This window comes from Carex rostrata, chromosome 6 (genome assembly GCF_964058835.1).
Source record: "Carex rostrata chromosome 6, lpCarRost1.2, whole genome shotgun sequence".
Lineage (NCBI taxonomy): Eukaryota > Viridiplantae > Streptophyta > Magnoliopsida > Poales > Cyperaceae > Carex > Carex rostrata.
The window spans coordinates 13,129,256-13,146,464 of record NC_135923.1 but is presented as its reverse complement, the minus strand read 5'-3'; the positions used below and the strand labels follow the sequence as shown (position 1 = coordinate 13,146,464).

Here is a 17,209-nt window from a genome sequence, read left to right as displayed (position 1 = left end):
ACGGGTACACGGGCACGGGTATTAAACGAGCCGGACCCGGTTTTTTGAAAAAATACCCGTGAGAACCCGGACCCCCGTACCCGTGACGCCCGTGCCCGTGCCCGTGCCCGTGAGCTCATGGCAGATTTTTTTTTTTTTTTTTAACTTTTGATCTAAAATTCAAAATTTAAACCCAAATTCCCTCCATTTCTGTTTTTTAAATACTGTTTTTTTAATTTCTGTTTTTTAAATTTTGTTTTTCTTATTTCTGTTTTTTATTTCTTTTTTTTTAAATTCTGTTTTTTATTTCTGTTTTTTATTTCTGTTTTTCTTATTTCTGTTTTTTTATTTCTGTTTTTCATATTTCTGTTTTTTATTTCTGTTTTTCTTATTTCTGAATTTTATTTCTGTTTTTCTTATTTCTGTTTTTTATTTCTGTTTTTCTTATTTTTGTTTTTTTATTTTTATTTTTTTATTTCTGTTTTTTTATTTCTGTTTTTTTTAAATTCTGTTTTTTAAATAAGAAAAACAGAAATAAAAAACAGAAATACAAAAAACAGAAATAAAAAAACAGAAATAAAAAAAACAGAAATAAAAAACAGAAATAAGAAAAACAGAAAAAAAAACAGAAAAAAAGCAGAAAAGAACAGAAAAAAAAAAAAAAAAAACCGGATCCGGACCCGGACCGCCCGGCCCCCCGTACCCGGACCGTCCTGCCCCCGAACCCGTGACGGGCACGGGTATTAAACGGGCTGGGCAAGATTTTTGAAAATAAAATCCGTGATGCCCGGCCCGTTTTGCCCGTGTGCCCGTGACGCCCGTGACCGTGGCTACCCGTGCCCGGGTTTTGCCCGGACCGCCCGGCCCGGCCCGTTTACCAAACACTAGATACTGCTGTGAATATGCGTCCTTTAAAAAGTTAACAAAACCCGCAAGCTGGCCCAAAACTACTCCGATAAATTAAAACTGTAAATATATTTGCTGATCTGAGACTAAAATATGAATGAGCAATGTTGGGCCCCTATACTAAGTTGTGCCTAAATTCATATGAACCTTCTATGAAATATGAATGAGCAATGTTGTGCCCCTATACTAATTCGTGGGCCATTACTACCCTAGTAGGATAGTGATACAAAATGGATTATGGACAAGTAAATTCATTTAACAAATATAAAACTAATAATCTTATTATATTAATTAGTTTTATAGTTGAATTCAACCAAATTTTTTTTATTTAAATTGTTTTGCATTATTTTCTTTTTCAAATTATTTTGTAGATTCTTAGATGGTCCTGCATTTTAACTAAATCCAAATTTTCAATTTTCTGTATGGTTTATGTTTTTCTTCTTGTAACAATTCGTAAGCTATCATATTATCATATATATCATAACCTATAATACACTTACAATATTTATGATATTCTAAACATATAAATAGAATCATATTATTACGAATTTCACTTTATATCATTAATTCTGAATATTTTCTTAGCATGTTATACAAACCATCGAGACTTGCAACAGGAACAAATTTGACTGATTGCATGCTTTTTATATTGCTTTCTTTTGCAGAATGTTTCCTTTTCATGACCCCTAATATAGGTGCTATCGGGTGTCCGGATACTATTATATTTGAACTCGTACCCTAAAAGTTTTCAGTTTTAAATGTTGATATAAATGAGAAAATATCTTATATATAATTAAATAATTGAGTGACTTGACATCTCATCTTTATTCCAAAAGAACTAACCAATCCATCTTACGTGAAAATATCATCACTACATGGAAGGCATAGATAAGACAACTAGAAAGACTAGCAGCCTTATGTTGAAAATATATCATATCACCATCACGTTGGTGCAGCAGTCTTACATTCGACAAACCATTGGACTGGACATGATTTTGTTGAGATTTTACCGATTTTTGGAATCTGATGGTTAGACTTAATTTGAACGAATAATCAATGACACAATCCCCACAACGCATACCAGCTCAAGCACCAACTTCTGCAGAGGTTAACATAAACACATTCAAACAAGAGTACATGCTGATGACAGATGACACATCTTTATAGACAATTACAGATGTCATTATAAGATAGTTCATATGTACTAAGAACTCGAACTGACAAACCGCCACCATTGACAAAAAAAGAAAGAAGAAAGAAGACAACAAAACCAAAGACGCTAACAACAGATTTAACGAACCATTGATGTTTTGTGATAGATTTCTACCTAAGATGCATAAAAGGTTATTCCAACATCAACAACCATTTCACGTTTCAGATTCACCCCCATCCAATTCAAACGCTTTGCTGGTTCTTGAAATTAATTATTGCTCTTCAAATTCATGCATATGGTCTAACAGATAGTTGGCAGCCAGCTCCTCGTTCTTGTTGCACGCAAAGAACACCTCCAGTACAAGCGCTCTCTCAAAACCCATTGCTTCAAGCTGCACAATGTTTCAAAAAATGTTATTAAATTACAAGTGGAAACAACAAAGAAATGTGTGCGAGTTTATGATTGATGTGAACTTAAATCAAGTCTACAGTTATCAAGTGGCTGCACACTAAGTTCATCTATCCACTATACCAAAATGTTGATTAAACCTAGTATAAATGAGTAAACGGCAACAAGAACGAGGAAAACCTCCAATCCACTTCCATCTCCTGGTAGATAAGATCCCAGTTTTTTAAGAACTTCAAAATATAATTCGTATAATGCAAGACTAACTAGTTTTTCCCCCAATTCTCCAGTTTCCAGTACTCCTTGTTTTGCCCTTGCAATCTATGTAGTAATCACAATTATGTAATAAAAGCAACATACTCGTTCAATGGATTCTTGCTCCTCTGGTGTGACCTGGATGGTCCGTGGCATTGCACCAGCCAGCTGACCTAGCAAGTTCCTGTTTCACATTGCAATCGCGAAATAATAAAAACCTAACAACACATAGCCAAAGCTGCATACTGCTCCCTAAACTTTCTTTTGTTGTTCATTTCTAGCCTATACCCCAACTTGTTTGGGACTAAAGGCTTGGTGGTTGTTGGTGTTGTTCAAATAGGCCCATCCCCCTAAAGTCCTAAACTCTCTTTCACTGTTAACACTCCCTAAAGACTAATTTATTCAAATGGCAATCGATTCAAACTTTTTAAATTATCTCCAAAGAGCCCATAATGAAGAAAGCAAGGAGATTATGACACATTTAATCAACACAATAACATATAGAGAATAGGCCATGCTTCATAAGTTTTTTCCCACTAATATTAAGCAAGCGAAATGCAGAAGATTAACTGATGCAATTCAGACATGTTAAAATCCAACCAAGGAACCTAATTGAACAATTCATCCACGACTAACCACCTGTACGATTTGGTCAAAATGAATAAAAGAGGTGTGACAATAGAAAGGATCAGAGGAGATGTGGTGTGTGTGTGTGGGGGGGGGGGGGGGGGGGACTGTAACAAACACAAAATCAAGAAGCAACAAGAAAATGAAAAAGATTCTCACTCGCCGCCTTCTGGGTTTGATTCATTAACAAGACGAAGAAACTCTGCTTGGTTATCTTGAATAAGACGTAGTATCTGTGGATTCTGCTTGCCCAGCTCTTGAAGCATTGGCTGTATGACACCATTTTCAAAGCAAATCACACAAATTACAACTTAAAATATAAAAGACAATGATTCGAGTTGAACAAAACAAGAAGGCGAAGGAATAGACCTGAAGAATCTGGGGGTTGGCCTGAACCAAAGCAAGCAAGGCTCGGAACTTATAAAGGGAAGAGTAAAACATGAGAAAAGTTAGAGCAATGGAACATGTGGCAGAAACTGCTACAATATAAGATCGGTAAGATGATTATTTTTTGAATTACCCCCTTGTTAATTGGGTTCAATATTTATGGTGTTCAATATTGATGCTTGTTAACCTTCAAAAAAAAAAAAATTTTGATGCTTGTTCTGGTGATTAATTATAGCTCCAGATGTGGCTTGCTCTGAAATTTCATCTCCTACCAGAATAGTACCATAAAGTAGTGAAAGTACCTGAGGGCTGTTACGCAACATGTCAAGACTGCCTGCACCACCACCAGCTCCACCAGTAGGGAGACCCTGACGAAACAAAAATTGTTCAATATTTAGACATTGATCTATGTGATGACTCGTAAGCATAACTGACATGCAGATTTTGTCAACTACTTTACATACAGTACTTGCATGTCAAGTATCTGCTAAAATGACCCCCTTCCCCAGGGCCGAAGTTCAATACACATCAGCAACAAAATATTTTAAATAACAAAATTAATAGAAACAAAGAGAAAATAAGCATGCATGGATAGCTCACAAATATTACCTGAGGGAAAAGGTCAAGAGGATTAGCATTGGGCCCCGCAGGAGGGACAGCTGGCACAGCAGTTGGTTGTGCAGCTGCCTGAGTTAGAGGATTAGCAGCTGGTTGGCCAGTACCACTTTGTGGTGCTCGAGCCACTGGGGGTGGCTCCACATTTTCAGGGATACCCTGTTGTTAACAACAAAGAAAAAACAAAAAGATCAATCATGTGGAATACATATAATTAATGTTTTAGAGCTAATTCTAGAAAAACCATGTTCCAACAAGGCACTTGCACATTTAGCTTGAGAGTACAGAGATAATAAATTAACAGATGCCATCCCCTGAGATATATATTTTGTGTGTTCTTTCGGAAAATCTCAACCGTTCACGAATCTCAAAGTACAAATAATACTGGTCCCTGCATTCTCCCCGAATAGGCACCAAGCACGTCGGTCACGCAAAATATGAGATATCTCAGAGGATACGCACTCATATATGTTGGGTATCAAGAATGAAATAAAATGAGAAAACATCTTACAGAGTAGAGATATTCAACAGCTCTCTCAGGGTTGTTATAAGCAGCCCGCAAAGCACGAATAACCATATCCCTCTCCCAAGTACCACCTCCCATGTCCATAATTTGTTGTACCGTCTGCTCCAGACTACTTCCTGACACAAGGTTTGAAGCAGCTTGCCCATACACATCAGTGCTGTTTCAAAGGGTATGGAGATACAAACTTTGCATAAGTCTCTTTCACACAACATTTACCAACTTTGCATCCAACATGTCTAATATTTTTTCCATCAAACTGACAGTCAAATTTTTTGGGATATTTGGATAAAGTGAAAACCCTCTAGATAACTACGATGGACAAGAGAACTTGTGAACTTTTCTTTTAATCTCATAAAATATTCTTTACAAGAAGACTATGTTAAGCTACAAAAAAGAAAAAGAAAAGAGAAGACCTATATTCACTAGTAAGACAATCAGTTTATTCATAAAAAGCTTAGGGCCAATTTACTTCAATACTTAAATTTTGTTTAAGTAGGTAGGTCCTATTGACAAAAAAAAGAAAAAGAAAAAAATAATGTAAGAAGCATAAGCAAGAGATGTTGAATGCTATTTGCATGTGCAACAAAAATATTGGCGTGTAATTTGGAAAAAGAATGCTACTTTAAACAACTATTTAAAAGCACATTTTAATTTCAATATCAGCCACCCAACCTTAGGCACAGCACATATCTCATAATTGGGTTAAGTACTTGGTAGGAATTTTTTTATGGTAAAGTAATATGCATGACATACATATTGGTGACCAATGTGATAGCCATTTAATACGGCACTGCATCTTTTCAACCTACTTCAGCTAGTCAGCTAGATTTATTGAATATAACAAGCTTAAGATAATGGAAGAATTGAAAGGACTCACGATTCACTAATGGCAGGAGTTGGTGCAGTAACAGGAGTTGGAGCAGCAGCAGGAGTTGGAGTAGGTGCACTAGATAGCAACAGTTAACAAAAATAAGCAACACAGCAAGCACCAAAAAGTAAAAACATATAGGGTCCAATTGTCCACAATCGTATTCTTATCTGACCATAGCATTACAAATTTAGCTCACCCCTTTTATTTCTACTATCTTTTTATTAATATTTTTTTTTGGAGAAGCAGGGGGTTCCTCTTCTTAGTACTTCAGTAGTTAAATTGCAAGTTTACAACATCTTGGAGACTTAAATCCAGCACAAAAACACTTCCAGCCAACGAACACAAAGTCATAAGTATGACAATGGAGAGGCGCAAACCAGTAACAAGATCCATGTTGAGTTGCTTACAATGTCATTGGAGAAGGCTGTGCTTGAATAGGTGCTGGGGCTGGCACAGCTGGAGTAGCTGGAACTGTACTAGCCGGGGCCTGCATATAGAAAGAAATAATGTTCATTAACAGATATAAAACAAATGTTTTTGAGAACTCAAATGATTTTAATTGAAAATAAATCAGAAAAATTCCAGCAACTGGAACTGATTTGCAAGTAATTTTACAAGATTGAATTTATTAAAAAGAAAAAGGTTGCAAACTCACAGCTGTAGGAGGTGTCTTGGCAGCAGTTGAAGCACCACTTGCTGATCCCTTATTCTATAATAATAGCAAGGTGCATTGCATAACATTTAGCTAAGAAAAATGCTGTCTATTGTTAATCATTATACACAATAAATAATATTTCTAAAGGAGAAATTCTATTTATAGAATTACCTTAGAGAGCATAACAACAAGGAAGCTACTTTCAGCAACTTTGTTATCTTCTAGTGTGGTATCATCCTTGAGAATTTTGCCTTGATAAATCAACATTTGTTGATCAGCTGGATATACATTTTCTACTTGACTCGTCTCGATACTCTTCTTCACATCAGATACCTGCCAATAAACACCACAGTTCAAGCCCATAAATTTTCCTCAAATATTGAGATGCAAGAATAAGTAGAAAATACTCTTAGGAGATTCCACAGAAAGCTCCGCATAAGGAATTAAATATCGCAATTTAATTTGATTTTGAGAACCTTCAATTCATTATCAATCTCCGTTTCCAATTTATTTTGTAGCATTTTAGAGTGTACAGTTCCAATTCGATGATTGATAATTGCATTGTACAGAATAAATAAACTGCAAATATTGACATTGGCCTCACATAACCTTGCAAATTTTCACAACAGATGACATCCCGTCTGTCTGAAACCACAGAATTTTTCCTTTCCAGTAAAACAAAACAGACGCTACTTCCTCTTCCTATCTAAATCGAGTTCAGATTATTAATCCGTACCGCTAGATCGAATCAGAAATACCTTCATCCTTATCGTAGATAAACTAAAAATCGGAAAGTTCCTTCCAAACTGGATAAATTAATCAAAATCTACAGAAACAGGAGACAGATCTGAAGGGAAGTACGATGATACCTTATCGTCGGGCTTCACCTCGATCTCGAAGCTTGTTCCCTTTAGGGTTTTCACAAAGATCTTCATCTCTCTCTTCTTTCTTTTCTCTTCTCTCTATCGCTCTATCTCTGTTTCTTTCGGCTTTCTTGAGAGAGAAGAAAGTAAGATATTAGACTAACAAAAATATTTACAAAAATGGAAATCCGAAGAAGAAAAACCGATAGCGCAGTTGGTGACACTGGGTCTCTCTCAGGATTTGCCTCATACAGCGAACAGAAACACCTTCCAGTAGCAAATTGACACGTAATATTTTAAAGGAAAAAGCCCAGTAGGCCCGACCGAGCTTAGATGCGCATATTGGCCCAGTTGCTTGTGCAAACTACAAAAGCAATGGGCAGATATATTTTATATGCGCTTGCATGTCCCTTTTTCAAACGAGAGAAATGAGATAAATCAAAGATGGAAAAAAAAAAAAAAATTAAGCAAAAGAGATCGGAAAAAGGGTTGATTCCGGATCAATTTATTGTTAATAGAATGATTTGACTCCATGAATTATTAGTTATAATTGAATCATAATTCTAGTACAAATGGTGATGTGTCTCGTATTCCTACGAAAAGATGCAAGTTTAATTCCCACAAAAGATATCTGACAAGAAATAAATGTCAGAGTTAATAATAGGAACCTTTATTTAAAAGAAAAGGCTTTAATTGATTTAGAACATAAAGAATATTGTAAATGCTACTTGATGATCATTGACTATGTAGAACATCTTTAAACCAACGGAATAAAATATAACAATAAATTTAAAATTTTGACTGGCTGCTAAGTTTTGAGGATTTGGTCTTTTATAAATACATACAATGAATCCCAATTTTTTTTTAAAATATCAAAACATGTTGCATTGTGTCAACTCATCTGGTCGCTGTTTCAACACAGAAACTCCTAATCTAATACCTTTATGCACAATCAGTGTTGACTTGGCCATTGGCAGCTGGTGCCTGGTGATATTCCCTGTTTTTAAAGTTGCTGAGTTCAGTTCTTAATTACGAAGTAATAAATTGGTTTAGTACTCAAAAGTAAATTTGAGGTTGTGAATCAAGCTTTACGTTTAGTTTTGCAATGATGGCCTTACAAACTGTTTTTTTTAGCTCGTCGTTTTGTTTTGCTACTTCGATTAGCATCTTGTTTGGATGGAGAGCAGAGGAAGGGAGGGAATGGAAAGAAAAAAAAAATTATATACATGTAAAACAAACAATTTGATACGGTTTCTATATATCTAGTAATAAAAAATTTCAAAGTTGAGGTGGCTTAGCACCGCCCAGGTATATCTATGTTTCGCCTCCGTAGACAGGAAGTCAAATTCAATGAAAGAGTAGATTGTGTACATTTAATTCTTAAAATAACTAATATCATGTTTAATAAATAAAAAGGTGTAGAAGAAATAATGTTAAAATTTTATGAAAATATTGAATATTTTGATATTTTCACGGGGAAACTAACTGTCTTGGAAGTTTATATGGATACACTATAAAATTTCTCTATTTTAAATTACACAATCCAAATTACATTTACATTATTTCGAATTGGATAAAAGTAACACCCTTTTCACACTATTCGAATTTAGTTTTTTTTTTTTTTTAATTACTCTCATATATAAATCTGAATATAACTATTTTTACAGTAGAGGTGCGAACTTCGGGAGATCGTTTTAGTTAGTTCAAAAAATTTAGGAAGGCCGTAAATTATTATATTTAGAGGACATCGGTCTGTTTTCACGATTATATAATTGCAAATGCGACCCAATTCATTTCTTGCATGTGTATTTTATTATTAGAGTCTAATAATTGTATTCCAAATAAAATTTTCGAGTGCGTTCTCCAAGCAAGAAATTTTTTCAATGTTGACTAACTTTTATTTTCAATGTTAATATTCAAACATTTAAAGCTATGTTTATAACATTTTAAAATGTTACTCACAAGCATTTAAACCTCTATCTGAAATCATTTAAATTCTAAATTTAGATAATTTTAACTCCTAATTACTTTTGTTTTAAGTAAAAAAAAAAAGATTTATTTCACCCATCTTTTTTTTCTGATCATTCTCGTCCATTTTTCCGACGATCCATGATAAAATTTTGCGAATCTGAAAATACGAACATTTTTTACTCGATTTTCTCTTTCAAATGAGATCCTTGAAAAATAACTTTAGAGTTATATTTGTGTTGTCTTTTTTTTACCACTTAATTAAATCTTTCGTATAATACAAGCGTATAAACTTCTTTAATAACACTTCAAATATCTAGAATAAAACATATAAACCTCATGTACAAAGAATTTAAATCTCAACAATAATACTTCAAAGCGTATAAACCTCAACAATAACACTGCATGTACAAAGCATATAAACCTCATGTACAAAGCCTTGAAAATTTTAATGGTTATAGACTGATATTTAAAAACATGAAAATTTAAAGTGCTAATGAGTTTTACTTTAAGAAATAAAACAAATAACTTCAAAATTACTCAAAAATATTTCTTCATAAATCTTATTTAAAAGATAAAATCGAAAATAAAAAATTCATATTTTTAGATTTGTAAAAAATCATCATGGATCGTCAAAAAAAATAGATTAGAATGATCAGAGAAAAAAATAATAATAAAAGAGTGGGTGAAAAAAATCTTTCCTTTTTTTGTTTTGAAGACAAAAATAGTTAAGATTTAAAACTATCTAGAAATACTTTCAGATGAAAGTTTAAATGCTTGCGAATAACCTTTTAAAAGGTTATAAATATAATTTTATTAAAATGTTTAGATATTAGCACTGAAAATAAAAAGTTTGACAACATTGCAAGATTTGTTTTTCTATTGAACTACTTGGGGGACGCGCTCAGATATAATGCCTAAGGAGACCAGAACATTTCTCTTTATTACTTGCACAATTAAATTAGTGGGTTGGTTCACCACTACCTGTATATTAATTAGGGAATCAGCTTGGGTTCGATGACCATCGGACTCAAAGTGGTTCCAACGGGTTCTCTCACTGTCGGATTTGCTTTAGAATTCGTGTGTACAGATTTTAAAGCAGACGCAAAATTGTGGGCACAAATCCTAAAGCAGATCCGACGGTGAGAGAACTCATTGGAACCACTTTGGGTCCGATGGCCATCGGACCCAAGCTGTTTCCATTAATTAGATGTACTACTGTTTTTGTCAATTTGGTACTGTAGTTTAGATGCATTATTTTCATCTAATTAATTAATTTACGAAGTATCATTTTTGAAGAAGCAGAAAGTGTTGAGTTTTCTGGTTGGCTCCAAGTACAGCAAATCTTGGAACAATACAGGTCAGTTTGAATTTTCGTATCTATTTTGGTTTCTTTATTCTCTGTTTAAAAGAAGAAGAAAAGAGGATGGAAAGTAAATGATAAAATAGGGTAATGCAAAAGCCTCATCAACTAGGCCTAAGCTACTGATATCGATGTCCTGAACAACAGTATTACAACTATTCCAAGTTTAAAACTACCTTGTGTCCTTTATCTAGCTTCATATCAAAGAGTGAAACTAACACTTGTTTTTAAGTTGGTTTGACATCATACACTATAAATAGCACTCGCTTAGTTCCAATGTTATATACAACAATCTCAAAACTAAATACCCATTAAAAACTGCAAACAGTTGAACCCTGGACCAAAACACAACTTTATAATTACACCAAAAATATATAAATCGAAAAATGTAGTATAATCACCTAGCTATCTTCTAAAGAGAAATCAGGTTCAGCCGGTTTCTGCAGGAGCCTAGCCGGCAGACTCTCCTGCAGCCTTGCCTTTCTTGTCTTGCTCCTCTTCAAAAGCCTCAACATATTTCCTGCAAACCTTGAGGCATATAAAGCTGCACCCAGACTTAATGAGCTTGTGGGGCCCAACCCGCTCCCAGGCCCCACTCTTATAGCGGCCTTCAATCTTCTCTCCTTCTCATTCAAAGCCTCCTCCAGTTTCTTCCTGCAATACCTGTTAGAAGTAAAATTTAAAGATAAAAGTCAAACTTCTCTTTCAGCTTAACAGTTTAACTTTCTTTAAACACACTTTGGTGCTCAACATGGCATCAAGAAGTCAAGAGTAGTGCAGTAGGTCCCTGTTATAGATTAAATTCCTCCCAATACTAATCCTAAACCAGATGATAGATCTATATAGCATGCATATAGTCACCCAAAGGAGAAGTGCTCAAGTAACAATTCACCACCAATATAAAAACAAAAGATTTCAAAGCTAAATATTGAAATTTAATCCTTTACCAAGAAGGTTTCAATGGACCAAAAAGTTACACTAGTTCAAAAAGGGTAAGCTAGACATAAAAGTGGTAAATGGATGATGCTTAATTCAAAAGTAACTTTCTCAATGAACATAATCTTAAATAATACCTGCGCCAAGCTGCCTGAATAAAGCATGCAGCCCATGTGCGCCATTGCTGAGAGTAAAATTTAAACGTATGTTGCAATTGCTTTGAATGTAGGCGCCTGAACTGGGTGGCAACAAATCTCAAATCGTCGGCCATGAGGGAGAAGCCCTCGACCTCGGTGCAACTTTTGACAGTACGGGTTGAGGAGGGGAGGGAAGAAGGCGAATGCGGGTCGAGGGCCCATGTCAGCAGCTCCTCCCCACAAAAGTCACCAGGGTTCAAGTAACTCATATTTAAGAAGCCTGTGCGGCCTCCACCAGTGGTGATTGACTCGAGCTTGCCCCGCATGATGAAGAGCATGTAGTTCACAGGGTCACCTTCACGGATTATCAAGCTGAACTGAGTGTATAGAGCTGGCTTGAGCCGATCACACATTGCATCTAGCAATTGATCATCCATATTCTTAAACATCGGTACCTGGTTAGGTTCAAAGGATGAATTTGTCCACAAGACTAAAATACCGAATTGTACATCAGTGGTGCTGAATCTGATAGGGTTGTTTTTTTCCAAGGTTATCTGCTGGGATTTTAACAGCTAAAGGATAACTCAAACCAACTAAATGCTTAATTACAACAAATAAGCAAATAAAAAAGAGGTAAAACCATAAAATCTATTTGACCATCCAGTGGTCACACTTAAACCTGTAATGCAAAAGGTTGTATATAACCAGTACAGTACTAGACATTAGGGCCTACAGTAACAGCAAGTAAACAATGGCAATGTCCCACCAACTATCGGGTAACATGTGCAGCTAAGCACCTTTGGCGAATTTCAATTAATTGAGGAAAAACCAAACCCTACAGGTAATGGAATTAAAAAAGAATGTAAATACCCTCCTGAGGAGGTTAAGGCAGAGGTGGCGCTTGATCTCTCTTCGAAGGTCTTTGGGGAGACTCTGGAGAAGACTCTGTTCATTTACACCTCTTGTCTCCTGCCACTTGTACTGCTCGTACCTTCTTATTCTTTCCCTCAGGCTTTCAGGAAGTTGTCTGTGCGTCATCCACTGTTCAGCATCTCTCCTTTTCATTCTCATCTCTTCTATCCTCACAGATGTTGATTGCAAGTATGTCTAGAAGCAAGGAATATCAAATAAAATTACCATAATGGTAGTAAAACTTTTTATGAAAGGTACCTGCTTTTATCTCATAATAGCATATCTTGTAGATACAATATACCCGATAAACTGCATATCAAAGTAAACTTTTTTGATAGGGATATCTTTGGTTGGATGCTTCCTGTAGTTATATCAAGTCATAATAATAAAGGCCTACGGCCACTAATTTCATAAAAAAAAATATCTCCCTGGAAAAACTGCAATTGAATGGTTAAAAAGGTTTCAAGAGCACATTAGATCAAAACAAAGGTATATATCAGAATTTGTCTCAATAATTGTTAAGTTACCTGTAATTAACTGGACTGACAGTCTTACACCAAATTTGGGTCGGGCAAGTGAAGTAAGCTAAGGCGAAGTTGAAGCTAAATCACTTTAAAGAATTGTGTTTGGTAATAGTGAGGTAGATGTTAATAACGAATAAAAAGATCAAATTATCATCTTGTACTGTGTATATAAGAGTAGTAGTAAGGGTAAAGCATGTCAAAAGTTAGAGATGTGGTCCTTTCGAGTTTAAGGTACCTATGTAAGCTGCTTTAATTTTAGTCCACCTGGAAGCAAATTAAGAAAACTTGCTTCTGGAGTCCTGAAGCATTTTAAAGCACTTAAATCACATAAACCACTTACCAAACACACAATGTAACTGTAAATACCTGCATGTTGCCGATAAGAAGTGCAAATAAGACAAGACCAGCTATAGCGACAGAAGCTGCAAAGTAGTTCTCCCATGTATATGTGCTTGTTGCCATATTCTGACCAAGCGAACTACAAGAGAGAAAAAGCTAATATTACTGGTTGCTTACAGACAAAAGTAAAAAAAAAAAAAAAAAGACAATTTTTTTTCTCAAGGGATTATACAAACTATGAAAAATCAAATTAGCAAAGCACCTGAGAGCTCTAAACAGGTCAAATAGATGAGCTTGATCAATAAAGGACTCCATAATATATTGGATCAAAAGATTTACACTAAACTAGATGGTACAGGAGCACGAAAACCAAATATACGGAGGTGGTCAAATGCACAAATGACTTTGTTTTGTTAATGTCTATTCGCATAGTCGTGAATAGGACAGGAAAGTATAGCTGAAACACATCAGAAAGAAATATTGTGAAAAAAAGCAGCTAGAACTACTTGCATCAAATTCTGCAGGCCCCACCAGAAGCAATAGAAAAACTTCTCAAAGAAATGAGTATCAGTGGTCACATTTTCCAATGCAGCTTGGTAAATTCCAAAGTCGAATGGGCCATTTGCTGCGCAGTCTGTTCCCAAGAAGCTGTTATTCTGAACTCCTTTCCACGCACCACAGTACAGGGAGGATGAGTTGCAATTTTGATTATTACTGCATGCAAGTTTCCAGCATGTGTCTTCTCTTTGTATTGCAAGCAAGTACCACAATGCTCCAAAAACCTACAAAAAAAGAATAATATCAAGTGTAAGATCGATGTTTGATATTTTTAAGTATACATCAAGGTTTGAAAAACAGCATATATAGTTGAGGTTAAAAAGCCTGGACTTTGGTACCTTGCTGGGTTTTTATGGCACAGTGGTTCTTAAAATGATACTCTAAGTTATACATCAGTACAAAAATCTTAGGCAAAATAAGAACAAAGGCCAAAAAGAAGAACGAAAAGAAAAACAAAATTACAGAAAATGGGGATGTTTTGAGGATTACATGGCTGGCGAGCATATAAATTAGAAGGTTGAAAGCAGCCCCCGCCCAGGCAGTCTCAGTTATAATGCCGGCCGATCTCGTGATCTGGCGATAAAGTGGTATGATTCTGACAAGCCTTGGTATGTATTGAAGTATCACTATGATCATTAATATGTTCTTAGCACTTAGAGCCTCTGAACCAGTTAGCTTTGGCAGCATAATCAATATCACCACCTGAAAAATAAATGAAACCATAAAAGATGTAGACTATTGATGCTAAACCGCGATTTGACCGTAATACCATACCAGATGGTACACCATACATCTGCTGATTTTTTTTTTTTCAATTACTTTATTTTTATTTTATGGTGCTTATCTATAGGTATGTGTATTTATTTTGTTTAGTTTGTAACCCTGGTGAAATCAACCAGGTAACAACCTTGCTCACAAGTACTAATCGGTACTAGTTCCTAGTTTAACTTCAATAATTGGGAAAGCAGCTACAATAAAAATCGAAGCAGATGTAAACCGACCTGAGGAAGTGGCAAAACTGCAAACACATCGACCAGAAAATAACTAGACATGTAACGTTTCGCAATCGCCCACGTATCCTCGACCAAAACGCCCCTCCCAACAACCGTAGAAGAAGGTGCTATGAACGCAGTCCTAAATTGAAAGATAATATGCAAGATATAGAATATATCAGTGAAAAGTCGCAAGATACTTGCCACAATCTCCAAGCTTCTATCCAATCTCAGACAATGCTTATCACCATCGATAACGGGTATATAAAGGAACAACGGATCGATGGATACTGCTGCAACACATGATATGATGAATATCCTGTTCCATTTCTCAAGAAATGGGCCTTGTGGGTCGAGAACTTGCTTCTTCTTTGGCCTGGATTCACGGAGTGCAGATTTGGTAGGAGGATCATCATAGTGGCGGAAATTTTGAAAAAATTCTATGGTGCTTTTGAACAAATTTATTAGTGAGGTAAGGAGGTTCTCTTTTTTTGGTGCGATGTCCTTGTCAGAGCTGACAGATTGGTCGGATTTCCATTCAAGTCTGCAACAAATATGAGCAACATTGAAGTACACAGTTTTATTATTATTTGGTTTTGTTTTTCTAACTCAATAATTTATGTTATGACAACAACAGTGCACCTCTTACAAGAACTTTTAACTTGGATCTTTTGTGTTGATTTTTCTTTTGTTTCCAGGTTGAATTAGGACATATCAAATCTTCTCTTGTTGTTTATTGTGCCAACACAACCATAGCAGCATAAATTTTCCTTTTCTTTACTTTTGATAACCCGCACTAGCTGGTACAGTTCCCGAGCAAAAATGGAAAGTATTTGACCCAGATAACATAAATGGAAAGTACACATAAATAGATGGTAACCTCACATATCTCTCATCCCGTTGATCCATCGATGGAGTAATGAAAACTAAAATAGGCGGTTGTTACAAATCAGCTTCTAATTGTAGAAAGTACAAATTCTACAAAATGAATAGTGCATCATGAATTGCGTGCATTGGACCTGAAAAGTAGAAATGAGAAGAGGTTATAAATTACTAGTCAATATAGTTTGTAAAATGAAGCAATTGAAACTTCGTAGCAAACCGAGCAACACCCCCTCTCCCCCGCAGACTAACCGTGCGAGTTTCGCCGATTCTTCTTCAAGTTTGATTGTGATTGACTGATTCTTCAGATTTGATTTTCCACCGATACGGTTCTTCGAAGAAAAAGCACAAAGGTGGAAGTAATTGATTGATGATCGGAAGAGAGATTAAGGTAGCGTAAGATCAGATCCGATAATAGCAATTTCAATTGATGTAAACGAAAGAGAATTACAACTAGATTTCAAAGAAAAGATAAACTTTGATTTTTTTTTTTTTTTTTTTAGTCTTTAGCTTTAGCTGTATTTTTATTTCAAAATAGTGTAGCAACATGATAGACCTTCTGTCCTTCTGATGTCCAGTACAAGGCTACTAGGCCAAGCCCAACCAAAAAGAACACTTAACAAACAAAATAAAATGAAATAAAGAAAATTTTGGAGCCCACACAGGCCCAGCTTGCACATCTATCTTGAACTTTCTTTTCCCTTGTGACTTACTCTACTTCCAGCGGGTCCCAATTTTCAGTTCCATTTTTTTTTGGATTAATTGCTAGTGTAAGTGTTTTAAAATGCGGTTTTGTTCATGCATGCGGAAGGCCACTGCATACCGCATATGTGGATTTTCATGCGGATTTTAAAATAAAAATTCACGTATATATATATATAGAGAGAGTGTGTGCGACTAATGTGCATTTGTATGCATACAGTCCAAATTTAAAATTTAAAAATCCAAAATGTCGATCTGAACCGTTCATTTTGTTCTCCATATTAATATGTGCTTGGAGACCAAATTTTATATTTTTCTGAATTTTTTTACTATTTATTAAGCCACTTTGAAAATTGCTGATCCGCATGGGAGGATTGCATGACCACATATTCGGACCGCATATGCGGCCGCATGCTCAAAACTGCATGGGATGACTGTATGGCCGTTCTGAGCGCGGCTGCCGACCGCATACGCATATGCGGCCCATGCGACTGCATTTTAAAACACTGAGTGTATCCATCAAAACTTTCAATTTGACAATCAAAATATTAAGGGGAGTGATATTCTACCCGCAACAATTCATTTTTTGAGCGCTGAGATTCTAAAATTCCTATTTTACCCATATTCTATTTTTCCGACTTAATTGAAAAGATA

The 17,209-nt window shown here is 35.5% G+C and overlaps 2 protein-coding genes across 3 annotated transcripts; both read right to left on the bottom strand.

The window, feature by feature from the left end:
- Window positions 1-1,988: 1,988 nt before the first annotated feature.
- On the bottom strand, window positions 1,989-7,532 carry RAD23D (Rad23 UV excision repair protein family). The gene is made up of 12 exons (XM_078303714.1): window positions 7,249-7,532; window positions 6,551-6,712; window positions 6,380-6,433; window positions 6,132-6,211; window positions 5,731-5,799; window positions 4,839-5,010; window positions 4,322-4,486; window positions 4,015-4,080; window positions 3,695-3,742; window positions 3,485-3,594; window positions 2,804-2,882; window positions 1,989-2,429 (listed from the first exon to the last, which is right to left on the bottom strand). Exons 1-12 carry the CDS (start codon window positions 7,312-7,314, stop codon window positions 2,310-2,312), a joined length of 1,191 nt encoding a protein of 396 aa, XP_078159840.1. The 5' UTR covers window positions 7,315-7,532; the 3' UTR covers window positions 1,989-2,309.
- A 3,261-nt stretch (window positions 7,533-10,793) lies between these two features.
- On the bottom strand, window positions 10,794-16,397 carry CNGC1 (cyclic nucleotide gated channel 1). 2 transcript variants are annotated; one of them, XM_078303712.1, is made up of 9 exons: window positions 16,106-16,397; window positions 15,852-15,990; window positions 14,981-15,515; window positions 14,469-14,681; window positions 13,932-14,203; window positions 13,449-13,560; window positions 12,517-12,753; window positions 11,647-12,101; window positions 10,794-11,236 (listed from the first exon to the last, which is right to left on the bottom strand). In XM_078303712.1, the coding sequence occupies exons 2-9, from the start codon at window positions 15,878-15,880 to the stop codon at window positions 10,975-10,977; spliced, it is 2,115 nt and encodes a 704-aa protein (XP_078159838.1). In that variant the 5' UTR covers window positions 15,881-15,990; window positions 16,106-16,397; the 3' UTR covers window positions 10,794-10,974. The 2 variants fall into 2 exon arrangements, with proteins under 2 accessions (XP_078159838.1, XP_078159839.1); XM_078303713.1 differs by having other exon boundaries at window positions 15,857-15,990; window positions 16,106-16,378.
- Window positions 16,398-17,209: the final 812 nt, after the last annotated feature.

What these genes read in the sequence shown, in the direction of transcription:
- CNGC1 (XM_078303712.1), bottom strand. Translation starts at nt 15,880, where the DNA reads ATGGATCAACGGGATGAGAGATATGTGAG. An exon ending in TTCTTATCGGCAACATGCAG is followed by an intron (nt 12,754 to 13,448) that starts GTATTTACAGTT and finishes CCTTGCTTCTAG; the next exon opens with ACATACTTGCAATCAACATC. An exon ending in GCCTTAACCTCCTCAGGAGG is followed by an intron (nt 12,102 to 12,516) that starts GTATTTACATTC and finishes GAACCTAACCAG; the next exon opens with GTACCGATGTTTAAGAATAT.
- RAD23D (XM_078303714.1), bottom strand. Translation starts at nt 7,314, where the DNA reads ATGAAGATCTTTGTGAAAACCCTAAAGGGAACAAGCTTCGAGATCGAG. An exon ending in AGGTGAAGCCCGACGATAAG is followed by an intron (nt 6,713 to 7,248) that starts GTATCATCGTAC and finishes GTTTATTGGCAG; the next exon opens with GTATCTGATGTGAAGAAGAG. An exon ending in CCAAGACACCTCCTACAGCT is followed by an intron (nt 6,212 to 6,379) that starts GTGAGTTTGCAA and finishes TTCTATATGCAG; the next exon opens with GCCCCGGCTAGTACAGTTCC.